The sequence below is a fragment of the Diprion similis genome, chromosome 4 (genome assembly GCF_021155765.1).
Source record: "Diprion similis isolate iyDipSimi1 chromosome 4, iyDipSimi1.1, whole genome shotgun sequence".
Classification (NCBI taxonomy): domain Eukaryota; kingdom Metazoa; phylum Arthropoda; class Insecta; order Hymenoptera; family Diprionidae; genus Diprion; species Diprion similis.
Window position 1 is genome coordinate 16,574,415 of NC_060108.1, and position 14,546 is coordinate 16,588,960.

General features: G+C 43.0%; 3 protein-coding genes across 7 annotated transcripts in view; 2 read left to right on the forward strand and 1 right to left on the reverse strand.

Annotated features, from left to right (window-relative positions):
• LOC124405642 (tensin-1) overlaps positions 1-14,546 on the reverse strand; it is a 95,271-nt gene that overhangs the window by 68,554 nt on the left and 12,171 nt on the right. The window lies entirely within an intron of this gene.
• LOC124405647 (putative sodium-dependent multivitamin transporter) lies at positions 3,183-4,531 on the forward strand. The gene is made up of 3 exons (XM_046880722.1): positions 3,183-3,394; positions 3,456-4,124; positions 4,233-4,531. The coding sequence occupies exons 1-3, from the start codon at positions 3,294-3,296 to the stop codon at positions 4,504-4,506; spliced, it is 1,044 nt and encodes a 347-aa protein (XP_046736678.1). The 5' UTR covers positions 3,183-3,293; the 3' UTR covers positions 4,507-4,531.
• LOC124405646 (putative sodium-dependent multivitamin transporter) lies at positions 8,396-11,026 on the forward strand. Of its 2 annotated transcripts, XM_046880719.1 has the most exons (7): positions 8,396-8,704; positions 8,790-8,915; positions 9,017-9,238; positions 9,319-9,662; positions 9,746-9,865; positions 9,944-10,612; positions 10,701-11,026. In XM_046880719.1, the coding sequence occupies exons 1-7, from the start codon at positions 8,702-8,704 to the stop codon at positions 10,972-10,974; spliced, it is 1,758 nt and encodes a 585-aa protein (XP_046736675.1). In that variant the 5' UTR covers positions 8,396-8,701; the 3' UTR covers positions 10,975-11,026. The 2 variants fall into 2 exon arrangements, with proteins under 2 accessions (XP_046736675.1, XP_046736676.1); XM_046880720.1 differs by lacking the exon at positions 8,396-8,704 and having other exon boundaries at positions 8,799-8,915; positions 8,994-9,238.

Consider the following 14,546-nt stretch of genomic DNA (forward strand, 5'->3'; position numbering starts at 1 on the left):
TTCCGACTGAGGAATGCATAATATCTTGTTTAATCCACGTGATAAATAGGCCAATTAGAACTAGGGGAGGAACAGATAGTATCTTGTGTACAATGGTGACGCAGAGTGTCTTTCAAGCGGTACAAACCGCGTCCTAAAAATATCAACATTGCGACCGCGGCTCTTTGTCCGGGGCATCTCACGATACGATCGTGACATTATTCATACGCCTATCTCATTGGCTTATCGACGATAATGCGTGTTCTCACCTACGCCGTATCACGTGACCCCGGGCATCTTGACAGCAGAATCTAAGACCGGCTGTCCCGAGGGTCCAGCTCTGCTCCTATTTTCCTTTTCTCCTCTTCTCTTCTCTACCTTGGCGTTTTGTTCTGTTTTCGAAGTCTTGTTTCATGACTTTGCAAACTCGCAAATGGAGAGGACGCGCAGTCGGGACGGTGACTTTTATGATCGCAATGCAGTACAGCTGCGTTTAGACCGACAGATAAATAAAGAATAAAAAAACAAGTCCCGTTCTCTTTCGAACACTTTCTCTTCAAAAGCTTGTTAGCTCATCTTTAATACAACTTCAAGTCGATTACGAGCTGTGCAGTATTTTAAGTTCTAGGATATGTATTCAATTTTGCATTCTGGACAAGCATGAACGAAAAAACTGACCTTTCCTTTTCGTTTCGAAATTTATGGAAAAAATGTATTGTACCTAAATATACCTAAAAGTCAAGGCTCACCGATGATAACAAGTTATTTTTGTCGCAACTGTTTAGACGAGGTCAAACGTTTGCAAGCTACTATAAAGAATAATTTGCATACATATTCGTTGTGGTATGAAATGACATCTTATCATATCTATTGTAGCTTTTGTCTCTCACCGCTACGCGAACAACAAAACGGTAACAACGAGTATCCGGATGAACAAACGGCTGAGTGATGCCATAAATGAGAATGCGGTACCTCGTCGTCTTTGTAGGAATGTAGGATTCATTTGCAGGTATAATTGAATCACGCAATACCCGTATTCGACATCCCCACATTCGACATGATCCCGTGTATCTTCGTGAACAGGGCTTGTGTATTGGTAAACATGTTACAGCGGTATCGCGAGTCGGTCTTAAGAACGCCGCACTGGCTGGTAACTCGAGGAATAAGAATAGCCCCCCTATTTATTTACGCGATCAAAGCGTACAAGCCGATTTTAGCCGTAAACGCAGCATGTTCACTGTGCAGAGCGGGCTGGTACTTAATAATAATACAAATACATACAACAACCTCGAGTTGTTACCGAACCGAGATATGAGATCCGATGTAGCCTGGGGACTGAGGACTTCAGGTAACCCGAGCAAACCCCGAGGAGTCGTGTCGTGTACGAAACCCAGCAATATATGTACCTTGCTTCGGCAACCCCAGTCGTTCGGTGCATAAATAGAGGCTCTTAGTCGGCACATTAATCGCGTATTGGAATCTTATATTCGAGCTACAAAGCTACCGATGTATGCCAATTAATCGGTCAATAGAACACCTACCAAAAATTGATTCCAACGTCTCTCTACTGCTTTTTGCTACTTGTTTGTTCGGTTTCAGCTAAGGTTCTGTAATCCATATCACATAATTGCATGACTATGATCAGTTCACGAGCTGTATGGGACTACTCGAATGAATTGGCAAGACGAGAAATTGGTCACGGTTTCACCAGCAGTAGCCTTGAGCTGGAGTAACAGACGATTAAGGAAAGTTAAGAAAAATATCAGCTGTGATAGTCGAACGATCCAGTAAATATTACTCGTTTTATTCGGTACTATTCTTCATATTAAAAAAACACTATTGCAACAGATGTATGACGAGACGAAACGATCAATGTTGAAAGCATCTTCTCAATACCTGTGGCCGTGATCCAGACTTCAGTTATACAGATGAAAGGTGGGGTTCGTAACCACAATTTACTGCTTGATATCAATTCAATCAGTCACTCAGTTATTTGCTGCCACATTAGTTACAGTCGGAGACAGGTCGTGCTCTGAGGCAGACGAGTAAAAATTGAAGACACGTGTACGATCCGTTGGAAGTCTACGGAAACAGTATAACGTTGAAAAATGGTAGGTGCTAGAGTTTTCTAATTGTTCACGGATTTCATGTACCCGATCACTGTCACGACATCTATTCCTTTAAGGTCAGCGCCAAGCATGCTAAGGAGATCTTGGGATGGGCCGATTACGTTGTGATCGGTATAATACTTTTGATCAGTGCCAGCATCGGAGTTTACTACAGATTCACCGGCGGCCACCAGAAGACTGTACAGGTAAATTCATTTTTAATAAATCAACAGAACAAGATACCTATTCCCATGGAAGATACTGTGATGCCCGTTGTGTTGTAAATTTCGTGAATATATAGTTGCATGTTCAACCCACATTAACAATAAGACAATTTTTTGAGAAATCGAATGGCTTAGATGAATTGTGAACTTTAGTCTTTACTCTGCTTGCACAACTGCGCTTCCACAGCCTTGACCCGATAATTTTTGTTCCATGTTGACTCGTCAACAGGAATACTTTTCGGCAAATCGAATGATGAATACGGGAACACTGTCAATTGCGTTGATGGTGTCATACATGTCGGCAATTACTGTGCTCGGAACGAGCGCCGAAAATTATGCTTACGGTTCCCAAATCGTGGCAATGTACTTGGGAGCAGGTCTAGCCACCCCGTTGGTCTGCTACTTGTATCTTCCAGTGTTCTTCAAGTTCCAAAAAATGAGTTCCTTCGAGGTAACGGTTTGACTTTGAGGTTAGTGCTCGTTCTGCAGCAGGTACCGAAGAGTTATGTTCTTGTAACATCTTGCAGTATTTGGAGATGAGATTCGGTGTCGTTGCAAGACTCCTTGCGAGCATCATGAGCACTTTGTACATGCTCTTATACACCGGGATCGTTCTCTACGCTCCAGCTCTAGCTTTGGAAGCTACGACTGGACTTTCAACTGACCTCAGCATGCTCCTCATTGGAATCATCTGTACATTCTACTCGACGATCGGTGGCATCAAAGCGGTACTTATGACGGATGTCTTTCAGGGTATCTTGATGTTCGTTGCCGCTACCATAGTCGTTATATTATGTACAATTAATGTCGAGGGTGGAGTCGGGAGAATATGGCAGCTGGCTGTTGACGGAGGGCGCATAGAGCTCGACAAGTGAGTATACAACGATTCGTTCCTTAAACCAGTATGAGGCCTGTCTAGTCACTGATGATGACTGTCCACTTATAATACTTCGAAAACTGCAGTTTTTCTCTGGATCCAACGATGCGTCATACCTGGTGGAGTTTGACCATCGGGACGCTCATCCTATCCTTGGGGGCAAACGGCGTGACCCAAGTCCAAGTACAACGACTCCTTACCGTCAAGTAAGAGGCGAGAATCGACAACGGTGGCCAGTGAAAATATCGTCTTCCAATATTCTTTCAGGACCCTGAAGAGTGCTCAGATAGCCACGTGGATGAGTTACCCGATCAGCCTCTGCCTGGGACTGCTAACGAGTTTTGCTGGCCTGGCCATGTACGCCTTCTTCGTTGACTGCGACCCCGTGGCAGCGGGGGAGATTTCCTCGAGCGACATGCTGATGCCCTACTTCGTGATGAAGACGACCGCCAACATGCCGGGACTGGCTGGTCTCTTCATCGCTGGAGTATTCAGTGCGGGATTGAGCACTGTGTCCGCGATCCTAAATTCCCTGGCAGCGGTTGCCCTGGAGGACTATATAAAACCGGTGTACGTTAAACTAGGTTTTCAGTTTCCAGAAAAACGGGCTACCCTCGTCGGAAAGTCTCTGGCCATTGCCGTAGGAGTAATATGCATCCTGCTGTCTTTTCTCTCCAAACGCTTTGGCAGCTTGGTCCAGGCATCTTACAGCATTGCTGGAATAATCTATGGACCACTGCTCGCCATTTTTACTCTCGGGATGTTCTTCGAGTCTGCAGAGGAAAAAGGAGCCGTCATGGGAAGCTTGGTCGGTCTGGCTTTAGTGATTTGGATTGCATTTGGATATCCCAGGCCTTCAAAGATCCCATTGTCGGTGTCTACCGTCGGCTGCAATGGGACTTTGCCAACGCAGACTATGTCAAGTATCAGGCAAATGTATGTTCCCGATAGTTGTATGTTATTGTTCAGTGCCATTCGTATTTGCACTAAAATTTAGTTTTTATGATGATGAAGCTATTAACCATCTTCATTTACTTTCCTCAGGCCACTCGGGGATTCATCATACTTTTATCTTTACCGAATTTCCTACATGTGGTACGCACCCCTGGGCTTTATCGTGTCCGTGGTCATTGGTCTGGCAGTTAGCACCCTGATCGGTTTGCTCTCTAAGAAAACTCCTCGAGAAATAGACCCAGACCTCTTTACGCCTCTGGTAGCAAAGAGAGTACGGCGAAGGCGAGTCAACTTATCGAAAACATCAAACAGTCAAATTCTAACGCTACGTGAACATGCAATGGACATAGAAACTCCATCGTAACTGATTGCTTCGAGTATGAAATACATTTGTCGAAGTTTTCTCTTATCGATATAACAGCTGTATTCTCAATTAAATGAATTTACCCTTGTAAACGTGTAAACATACTATGTGAGTTGAATATAATTGATGTACAATCAACGCCAAATACAGAGAAGTCACAAATATACAGATGAAAGTCAAACTTCAAGAACTACTTTTGTTATCTTTTATGAAAAGCCGAATGCTCTGCAAAAAAACTACAATGTGAATGATGACTGCACCTTTATTACATCAAGAATTCTTCTTAGAGTGTCATTACAAGTAGATCATAACTGTTCAAGCTCCTTCTCCATGACTACTCGAGAAGAAAAAATGAAAAATAGTTTCCCTACCGACAATCCTTGCGTCTCATTGTCATGTCATCTAGCTTTGGAGACGAAATTATGTCGGCAAAAACTCGTTAAGAACCTATTAGTCATAATGATTATGTTATGGTGATCAATATCTCCGTAGGCGGTTTTGTCATTTTTTTCAATCATCTTAAGCGCAACCATGTATTATCGTAATCAAGAGGGTAGCGTCGATAATTATCGTGAAATTTATCACTGTCCATGCCACTGTTGAACCATCGTCAGTGCAGTACTCAGCCTTCCCATCTCCCATCTAAGCCTATGTATTTACATGAACAAACCACGTACTTACATGCATCAATGGAGTCTCAGAAAGCTAATCACAGTCGGGAGTAGGCAAATAACTCGATGAATAAGAATACCTTCTGTTTATTTACCGAATCAAACAATGCCTCCTGATTTCAGCCCTAAATGCAGCTTGTTTTAATACGCAAAGGGCACTTATTGTTACCAATAATGCACAACTGTGAATTGTTAGCGAACTGAGATTACAAGGTCAGATCAAGAGTGTGGAATGCGTACTGATGGCTTTAAGTTACCTCAAGAAATATCGTGATCGTGAAGAGCTTGAAAAAAGCCTTCGACAGTTCGAATCGGTCGTAAAAGGCCGATTGTTCGGTACATTGAACGTGCGTTGCGCGCAGATATTGAATGAACAGAAGTACCGGTATAAACGGTCGGTTAATTGACCGGCTGAAACTATTTCTGAAAAAAAACGATATTCATACTCGATTTTAAGATTGGCGGAATATTTTTTTACGTGTCATAACGATGGTTGCGTAATAGCATGAAATTATCAGGAATTTCTAAACTTCTGCTCTTTTTATTTTTCCTGTGCGTGGTGCGGTCCACACACTTTTTCAAAATCCAACTCGCGTATAAAATTAATATACGGATTTACACCCATATATATTCGTGTAAATGCAAATTCGTTAACGAAGTACTTCTGTGGAATTTTTTATCGCTCATGCCATGACCTGGAGCCACAGTTGATGACATTGAAAATCAAACAGTCAAACCATACACCAGTAACCGGAGTTTAGACGATTGCTAAGCCTAATTCTTCCTCACCAGCTATTAGACATCGAGAGATTGAGTATCAGCGATAAATTTCTTCGGTAGATACCGAGCTTTATTGATCCCAATCACGTAGTGATAGTAATTTTTACACCTATGTAGGAATAATTTTATCATCGAAGCGCCTGAGTTTCGCGAGAGGATTATGAATTGGCTGGAACAAGCGTCGAAGGTAATTATAGAATTTATCATGGGGCCAAGTTTCTAAATTAATCTGTTGATGGTACCAAGCTTATTTCATACGACCGATCGCGGCTGACCTTCCGAGTAAATTATGGCCCTCTTCGCGGTTCGCGTCGTATTTGCATGCATCGACAATGGCTACCTACCCCAGATCCATATGGGACTCGTTAACATCTATTAATATTAAACAGGTTCCCGCCTTCCATGCGCCGTGTGGGGTTTGCTAATACGTTCGTAATGATCTGAGCTTGCTTAGTGAGCGGTACTTGGCGAGTTCCTCCACGCTTTACGATTTGGTCCCGAGTTTCTTGAACTTGAGTAATTCTCTGTGACCTGAATTTCACCCGATAGTTGAAAATGAGAATAGAGAATGAAAACCCTCGATCAGTGAATGAGTTATAACGTGCATGATGTTGAAGTCGACCCGGTTAAAAATTCCAGACTATGGCAATTGAGATTACACTTTAAAACGTGTAATCATTTTTTTTTCTTCTCTCGTTATCGTTATATTGTAATCTTAACCACACTGTTGACTTAAGCTTGTCGAGTCTTCTAAGCTTCAGAATTAGTCAATCATGTCAGTTATCTCAAAAGCATATTACAGACAGCTACTTGTACCAACAATGTTATGTATTAATAATACAATAGCCTACAGCCGCAAAAGCATAGTGATGGTTACTAAGCCGTCCCTTTCTCACTCCGCACAAGCTATCAACTTATGATCTAATCACTAATTATTAACGGAGACATTCCGAGGCAGTAAACTGTCTTCTCCAAACCTAAAACGAAAGAATATTTACAGTGAATTATCAGATAACCGACTGAAATAAATTTCATCACAGTATTGAATATTTTTTTTACTATTTTTCATCTTCCGAGGGTCAATTTTGGATATAAAATTTATTTTTATCCCCACCAGATTTCTTACATGTGTTTAAACAGCTTGTTTGGGGTCGGTTTTCCGTATATGTTATCACGTGTGCTCTGTAACAGGCTGGCGACCTGCCGCGTCTGACATCGAAAGAAACTCGACGAACTAATTACTCAGTGAGTTGAAACAAATTTAACATTGAGTGAGTTTCGATGGTCCAAATAATTGTTCAACCTGGTTAGCTACACAATAATTATCGTATTTCAGTATTAAGAAAGAACAACAAGATACAGATGCTAAAAAGTTTGCAATACAGAAAATATATCTTCACTGAATTGTGAAAAATATTTTGATATAAGTCTCATTGATAATATTTGTACGTGAAATTGCTGTATAGCAAATTACTCACAACATTCAAAACTCGTCAACTTTTAATAACCAGATCGATATATTAGTTATTTTGACAAACTGATATATATATATATATATATGTATGCATGTATATATTCCAGCGAGACATCGATAACAACAAATGTAATTATTATATTAACAATAAGTTATGCACATACGGTAAGTAAGGATACAAAAACTGTGATCAAAATGACCACTCGATTTTAATTACATTAAAGAAAAGAAATTAAGTAACGAGAATATATCGTATTTTCATTCTGCATTGAAGTTCTTAAAAATTATAGTTACATGTTAAAATTTGGAATAGTAAGAACGTCTTTCTCAATTATCCTACAACGCATAATATTGCGGAGCCAGCCTGTAAAGAACGGTGTAATGAATTATACATGCCAATGTCTGAGAATTCAATACACAGTTATTGGTACGGATTTTAAATCACATAGACACAAATGTTAGAAATATGTCAGCCATATGGTGGGAGATTACGTTTAAAAAGAAGTAACGCCAAGATAGAAACTTTCTGGCCTCAAAACATTCGTCGAATCAAGGATACTATTTGCTAGACTTCGCACGTGCTAAAACGAAAACTGGTTCTACATCTTGTCAAGTTCGTTTTTTACGTTTAAACATTTTCCTCACTAGCCGCACATTCTTATCGTCTCAGACATGGCAATAATGATCTACAACGATGATTTAAGTTGGTCGTATCACGCATATCTATGTATTACAAAACTGTAGATTTTCCTTTGCATGTTCCTCAGCAACACACAACATTAAATTCAAATTCCAAACTTGTCGTTAGTGTACTGTGATAAAGACCTCAATACTCGGCCGTTGTTTCTCTTACGACGGCAATAATCTCACCAGCTCAAGGTGAAACCAAATACACGCAGAATGAAGTGGGGATTCAATGTATTGGTTTTAACATCTACAGAAACACAGAGAAGTGCCAAGACAGTCGCCAGTGGATCATTTGCGGATGCACAGGTTGTGCTACGAATTGAGTATATAAACGTCTCTACATGTCTATTATATATTCCGACAAGTGACCTGATTCATAACTTAGTATCACTCGATACCCTCTAATCCCACGTGGTTTCTAAACTCTACTTGACTTCAGATAAAAGAGGGGAAAAAAATATTAGAAGCAGCAACTGATACAGCAGTCACGTCAGTATCGCTCTGATAGCAGTTCATCGCCAGTAACAGACCAGCACATAATGCTGGAAGGCAGTTGACGTACCGAAAGTTCAGTTTCACAGAAATGGTGAGTACCTATTCCGTTCCGCACCGACTTCCCTGTTTTGGTTTTCATCGCCCAGCCAACTTGACAAAATTTCACCCTTTTCAAGTCCAGTACCGAGGACATTGCCACCCTAGGATGGGCCGACTACGTGGTCATTGGCGTCATGCTGGCGATCAGCGCGAGCATCGGAATTTACTACAGATTTACAGGCGGACGACAAAAAACTACGGAGGTTAGTTATTTTCGGTGTCATTATTATTATTTGTAGCGAAATTCTACAGTGCCGATGTGTGTAATCGTTTCTCTTAAGCGACCCTCACGATTTTTTGAAAGGAATATTTCTCGGCGGATCGATCGATGAGCATCGCTCCACTCTCTCTGGCTCTGATGGTGTCTTTTATGTCAGCAATAACGTTGCTAGGAACCAGTTCTGAAAACTACATGTACGGCACGCAGATTATTGCACTTTACGTAGGATACTCACTGGGCACCCCAGCGTCGCTCTATCTTTACCTTCCGGTCTTCTTCAAGCTGCAGACAATGAGCGCTTACGAGGTAGGGATTTCGCTTTTGGGACCTATTCCTCGCTCTTTGAGTATCCATCAGATTGAATTGCGTTGTTCTCTACGTTACAGTACCTGGAGATGAGGTTCGGCGTCGCTGCAAGACTCCTTGCCAGCATTGCAAACTCTCTACAGCTGCTCCTTTACACCGGTGTCGTTCTCTACGCTCCGGCTCTGGCCTTAGAAGCAACGACCAGAGTTCCGGGTGACATCAGTGTCCTCCTCATCGGTATCATCTGTACCTTCTACTCGACGGTCGGAGGCATCAAAGCGGTTCTGATCACCGACGTGTTTCAGGGTATTTTGATGTTCGTCGCTGTAACAATGATCATCATATTCGGCGCGATAAACGTGGAAGGTGGTATCGCTGGGATCTGGCAGAAGGCTCTCGACGGTGACCGTATAGAGATAGACAAGTGAGTCCAGGCTTTGATATTAGAGTTTCTATCACACGCTGCAAATAACTGATGATAATCGTGAACTTCAAAAAAAATCACAGCATTTCCCCGGACCCAACGATGCGGCACACCTGGTGGAGCTTGACCATCGGAGGTTTCTGCACTTTCTTGACTCTATACGGAGTAAACCAGGTTCAAGTTCAACGGCTGTTGACCGTCAAGTAAGACAGCCAATTTTCACCACCGGTTCACATAATTCAAACCTATCAAGGAGATCGTCAAAAACGATTTTATTCCAGGACTCTGAGCGCGGCAAAAATGGCCATGTGGGGTAACTGGCCGTTCCTTACCCTCTTGGGAGTGCTGACGTCCTTCTCGGGTCTCGCGATGTATGCCTACTTTGCCGACTGCGACCCTCTTACCGCGGGGCAGATTTCCGCAAGCGACATGCTGATGCCCTACTTTGTGATGAAGACGATGGGCCACATCCCCGGACTGGCTGGTCTCTTCGTTGCCGGAATATTCAGCGCTGGTCTTAGCACCGTATCTGCGATGTTGAACTCCCTGGCTGCGGTTGCCCTGGAGGACTACGTCAAGCCGACGTACGCAAAGCTGGGCTACCAGTTTCCGGAGAAACATGGAACCCTGGTGGGGAAGATATTCGCGGTTGTCATCGGTCTTATGTGCCTCGCGGTGGCCTATCTTGCCAAAAATATGGGAAGCTTGATCCAGGCGTCGCTCAGCATTACTGGGGCAATCGGTGGCCCGTTGCTGGGCATTTTCACGCTCGGAATGTTCTTCGAGTCTGCGGAAGAGATAGGGTCTATTGTCGGGACTTCACTTAGCCTGGCTTTGATGTGCTGGACCGCCTTTGGCCAGCCCAGACCTTCCAAAGTCGCATTGCCACTGTCCACTAGCGGCTGCAGCGCGAATGTGACGACGGCGAGTTTGTCGACCGTGAGACAAATGTGAGTTTTCTCTTCTTTATTAGTCTTATTGTCTGTCATTTCTGTAACAATCCAACTGGTAACAACCTTGCTGATCTGCTGTTTACAGGGCCGTCGGAGATTCGTCTTCCTTTTATCTCTACCGGATTTCGTACATGTGGTATTCGCCGTTGGGACTCATAGTGTCTGTCGTTGTGGGCCTAGCAGTGAGCAGCTTGGTAAATCTAGTCAGGAAGAAACCTTTGCCGGAGCTGAATCCAGACCTCTTCACGCCTCTGGTGGCCAGAAGAATAAGACGGAGGCGCGTCGACGTGACCAAAACAACAAACAGTCAAATATTCACGCTACAGATGCAAAAATCTGAGCCAATTCACGTAGACTAATTAACACAAATTTTAAAATTGTACGTATGATTGAAAAATATTTGAAGAAACTTAATCTACTATTTTCAATCGATCTTGTACTGGAAGAAATAAACAATCCATGAGGTTGTAAAAAAAAAACCTCAATTCTTCCTCCAAAATTTATCGTTTGATCTCACCGTCTGGCTTTGAATCTTCACAAGTAGCAGCGGCTGTTAACGCAATTAGATGAATTAGCGTCATAGATAAAACAATCAGCTGCCGACTGTATTGAACTTTCGATTAATTTTTACTGCTCTAGATAAGGAGAATTCAGTGGTACTGGGTTTTGTTGGCAAGTATCATTGGATTACCTTTATAGAATACCTTTTAGCCAAAAAAAAGCCTAATATTGTTTGTACTACGCAGAGTTTGAAACGAACTTCTCAACCAGGTACTGCCAACCTTTTTCTACGACGTAAATTCCAGTTTTCTAGGCACGTAGAACTGCAAGCTTTGTCGAATGAGTTTTTCAACGAGAATGGTCGGTAGATTTTGACATCCGTATCAAGAGAATATCGCACGGTTTGCCGAAGGTGTATAATAATTGTTCAATTGCAGGACAGCATGAGTGGGACTATTACTCAGCATTTTGACTGGAGATCTTCTGACAGTCTTCATGGCAGAAAAGGTTCGTCATGGACCGTGGCGAGTCTGGCTATCCTGGGCTGAACGGTCTTTGGTCATGCGAGACCATTCGCAACTGGACTTGGAGTCGTCGCTACCAGTGCAGTGGCTGTAACGAAACACTAACCACGACTGCCTCCGTAACCACAAGTCAAGCGTCTGTTTTTCGCTCGTTCAACTCCCGTCTCATTTACCTCTTCGCTTTGATTACCCCATAAGAGTCTACGGTTGTCACAGGTTTATTACCTTGTGAAAAGAATTTGGTAAGTTGAAATTGGGCTACCAAATGCAACGCGCCGGTCGAGTCATGGAAATTGTAAAATCAATGAAACTCTACCTTCGACTGTCGCAGCCACTTCGACACTTTGCTTGCACGTATCTATACCGATCTGTCTCCTTGTGAACGTGTGGTGAGGAACCTGTTACGTCTGGTGAGGAAAGAGGCTCGTCTGAAGCCTCAACCAGACCTCTTGACACCTTTGGTAGCCCGCAGATGCGACAGTGGCGAGTGGAAGGAAAGCAGGAAAAACGACAGCAGTTGATTCTCGACTCTCAGAGCGTAATAAATTGACAAGAAGTGACGCCGTGGTGCATTAATATTCACTGGCACACTTTGTCCTCGTCTTTGATTTTCAAAGAAAGATGATCGGCAATTTACAAAAAACATACATTGTAAATCGATGGACGTTCACTTTGTAAATATCACAAAGAATCAATGCCCAATCTCTACCCGATTACATCCTGTTTTATTTTCCCATAATTCATCCTCTCCCATAATTTATTCGATTTGTAAATGCGTCTTGTCAGATGCAACGTATCAACAGCCAGCAATAGCCATTCAGTAAACTGTCAAGGTAAGAAAAGGAATGTGTGTAAACATTGCTCTGCCTTTCTTTGCGCCTAATCACCCCATCGATTTCCGAACGGTGTGGTAAAAGCCCGCCTTTCTACGATTAGGAACATTTGTCGAGACATTGTACTTCGTATTCCCCATGAGAATGAGGGGCTTGGGTGTGCCGAGGCTTGATGTATTCTTAGCTTAATATCGGGTCGGTATGATGTTTGAACAGGCCTCCTTCCAGCGTGGCTGGTCTTGCATGCATGCTCGCAGAGCAAAGCTTGTGCAGTGGCTGGTAAAATGATTAACACTCTCCTGAAAAGGATCAAGTTGCTGTTGGTTTTGAGCCACTAAAAAAATAACCTGCCGCAACGGAGGGGCATTCCCATATGTTTTTTCTCCCGTGGGGTGTTCCCGCTATAGGGGGATGATATTCCCGCCCGAATGACAAGCGAGCATAAATATTTGTGGCTTGAACACCGTAAGCTGATGGATTAAACCAGCTTCTCTGAGTGAAGACAGGAGAGTCGCGAAACCTCGTGGCTTTTCGAACAAAATAATGGAAGTTTCGTGTGAGAACTGCATCGAGGTGAAAACAAACAAAAATTGAGCAGGTCATTCTAATATGCTAAACTCCGAGGGATGCTGCATCGTCTGAAAATAAAGATTCCAGTTACGGCAGTCGAGGAGCAAACGTAAGCAGAAATCTTGGCTCCGATCAGGGAATGGGTTAAATCGCGATGCTCTGCCAGAAGGGCTTCTCAAGCAGGAAGACGCCTCTCTCATGAATGAGGCGTTGACCACCAACCACATACTGCCAGTCCAGCCGCTCTCTTCACGTTCTCAATATAAGGTTTCCTATTTCCAAACGGCTTTTATTTCCTCCGCCCACCGTGTTCACGGTTCTCAATTAAATATACACGACAGCATTCTGCAGAAGCACAGAATCATCCCATTCAATTTTTCACCTTTAGTACTCTCTAAACTCCCGTCAAACTGGGTGCCTCGACATGTGGCTTTCCGGAATTGAGTTGCCCAATATGCTCTTGGCTAATCCCGCGACAATGAGACCGCCGTATCTGGTAACGAATCTATCCATTCGTCAACAATGTGTACAATGTGAATACGCATGTACGCATACAGAAACACGCAACTCTTGGGGGAGAAAATCGTTGCAAAATGGCGGCAGATGTTCAACTGGTGAATCGATTTAAGAGCAGCAGCTGTTTCCCGCATCGATATGGCATTAGCGGTTGGATCGTTACGTGGGTTCTGTTATTTCAAAGGACCTAAGCAAACATTATGTGTTACTTGGAACACTTTTAATTATTTATTCCCATATCGGTCTCGATGTATTCTCAGTAATGGTTAGTCTCATTTGATGGATCTGCCACTCTCTCTGATTTCTCGTTCCTCCACACTTGTTCCATCATGATCCGAGTAGGTCTCAATGCTGGAACATCTTATTCACCTGCGACCGTTTGTCACCGCCGTATAGAAACACCAAAGAGTGGATTTGAGTGCGCCAAAGGAGGCGGAGAAAAGTCACTGAGTACCAGGTGGTAGAATTTGACTTTGAAATGTCTCACCCTGTAATTTCATCCCTTTGACACCGCACTGGTTACGCATATAAAAACGAAATAAAACGGACATTTTCACCTTAATAAATATCTTTAAATTAACTGCGACTAGTACGTGGAAAAAATTTTGAAAAAATCATTGCGCCTGAATCGGGAACATCTTTTTTCACAAAGTTGTCGCTTAAGCACGTTCAAATGAGAGGCAAAGATTATCAACTCGATACGATCCGTGCCTCGGGTTCGGATTAAGATATTCGATTCTGAGTTATTTTCACATCTCAATTGATCGAGAACCGTTTCCGTGACTCGACTGGGTTTGATCGCCGAGTGAGTGACTCGGGTCAAAACAAGCCGGACTTCGTCATCACCGCCCACGACGTGCTTTGGGACGCCTTCGCGCCCCAGGAGTCCTTTTATCTCGGTCGGCCCGTGAAGAATATAATTTGAAGCCCCCTCGCAATCAGAATAATCACATTCGACTCATTTCTGTTATTAATTGAATGCATTAA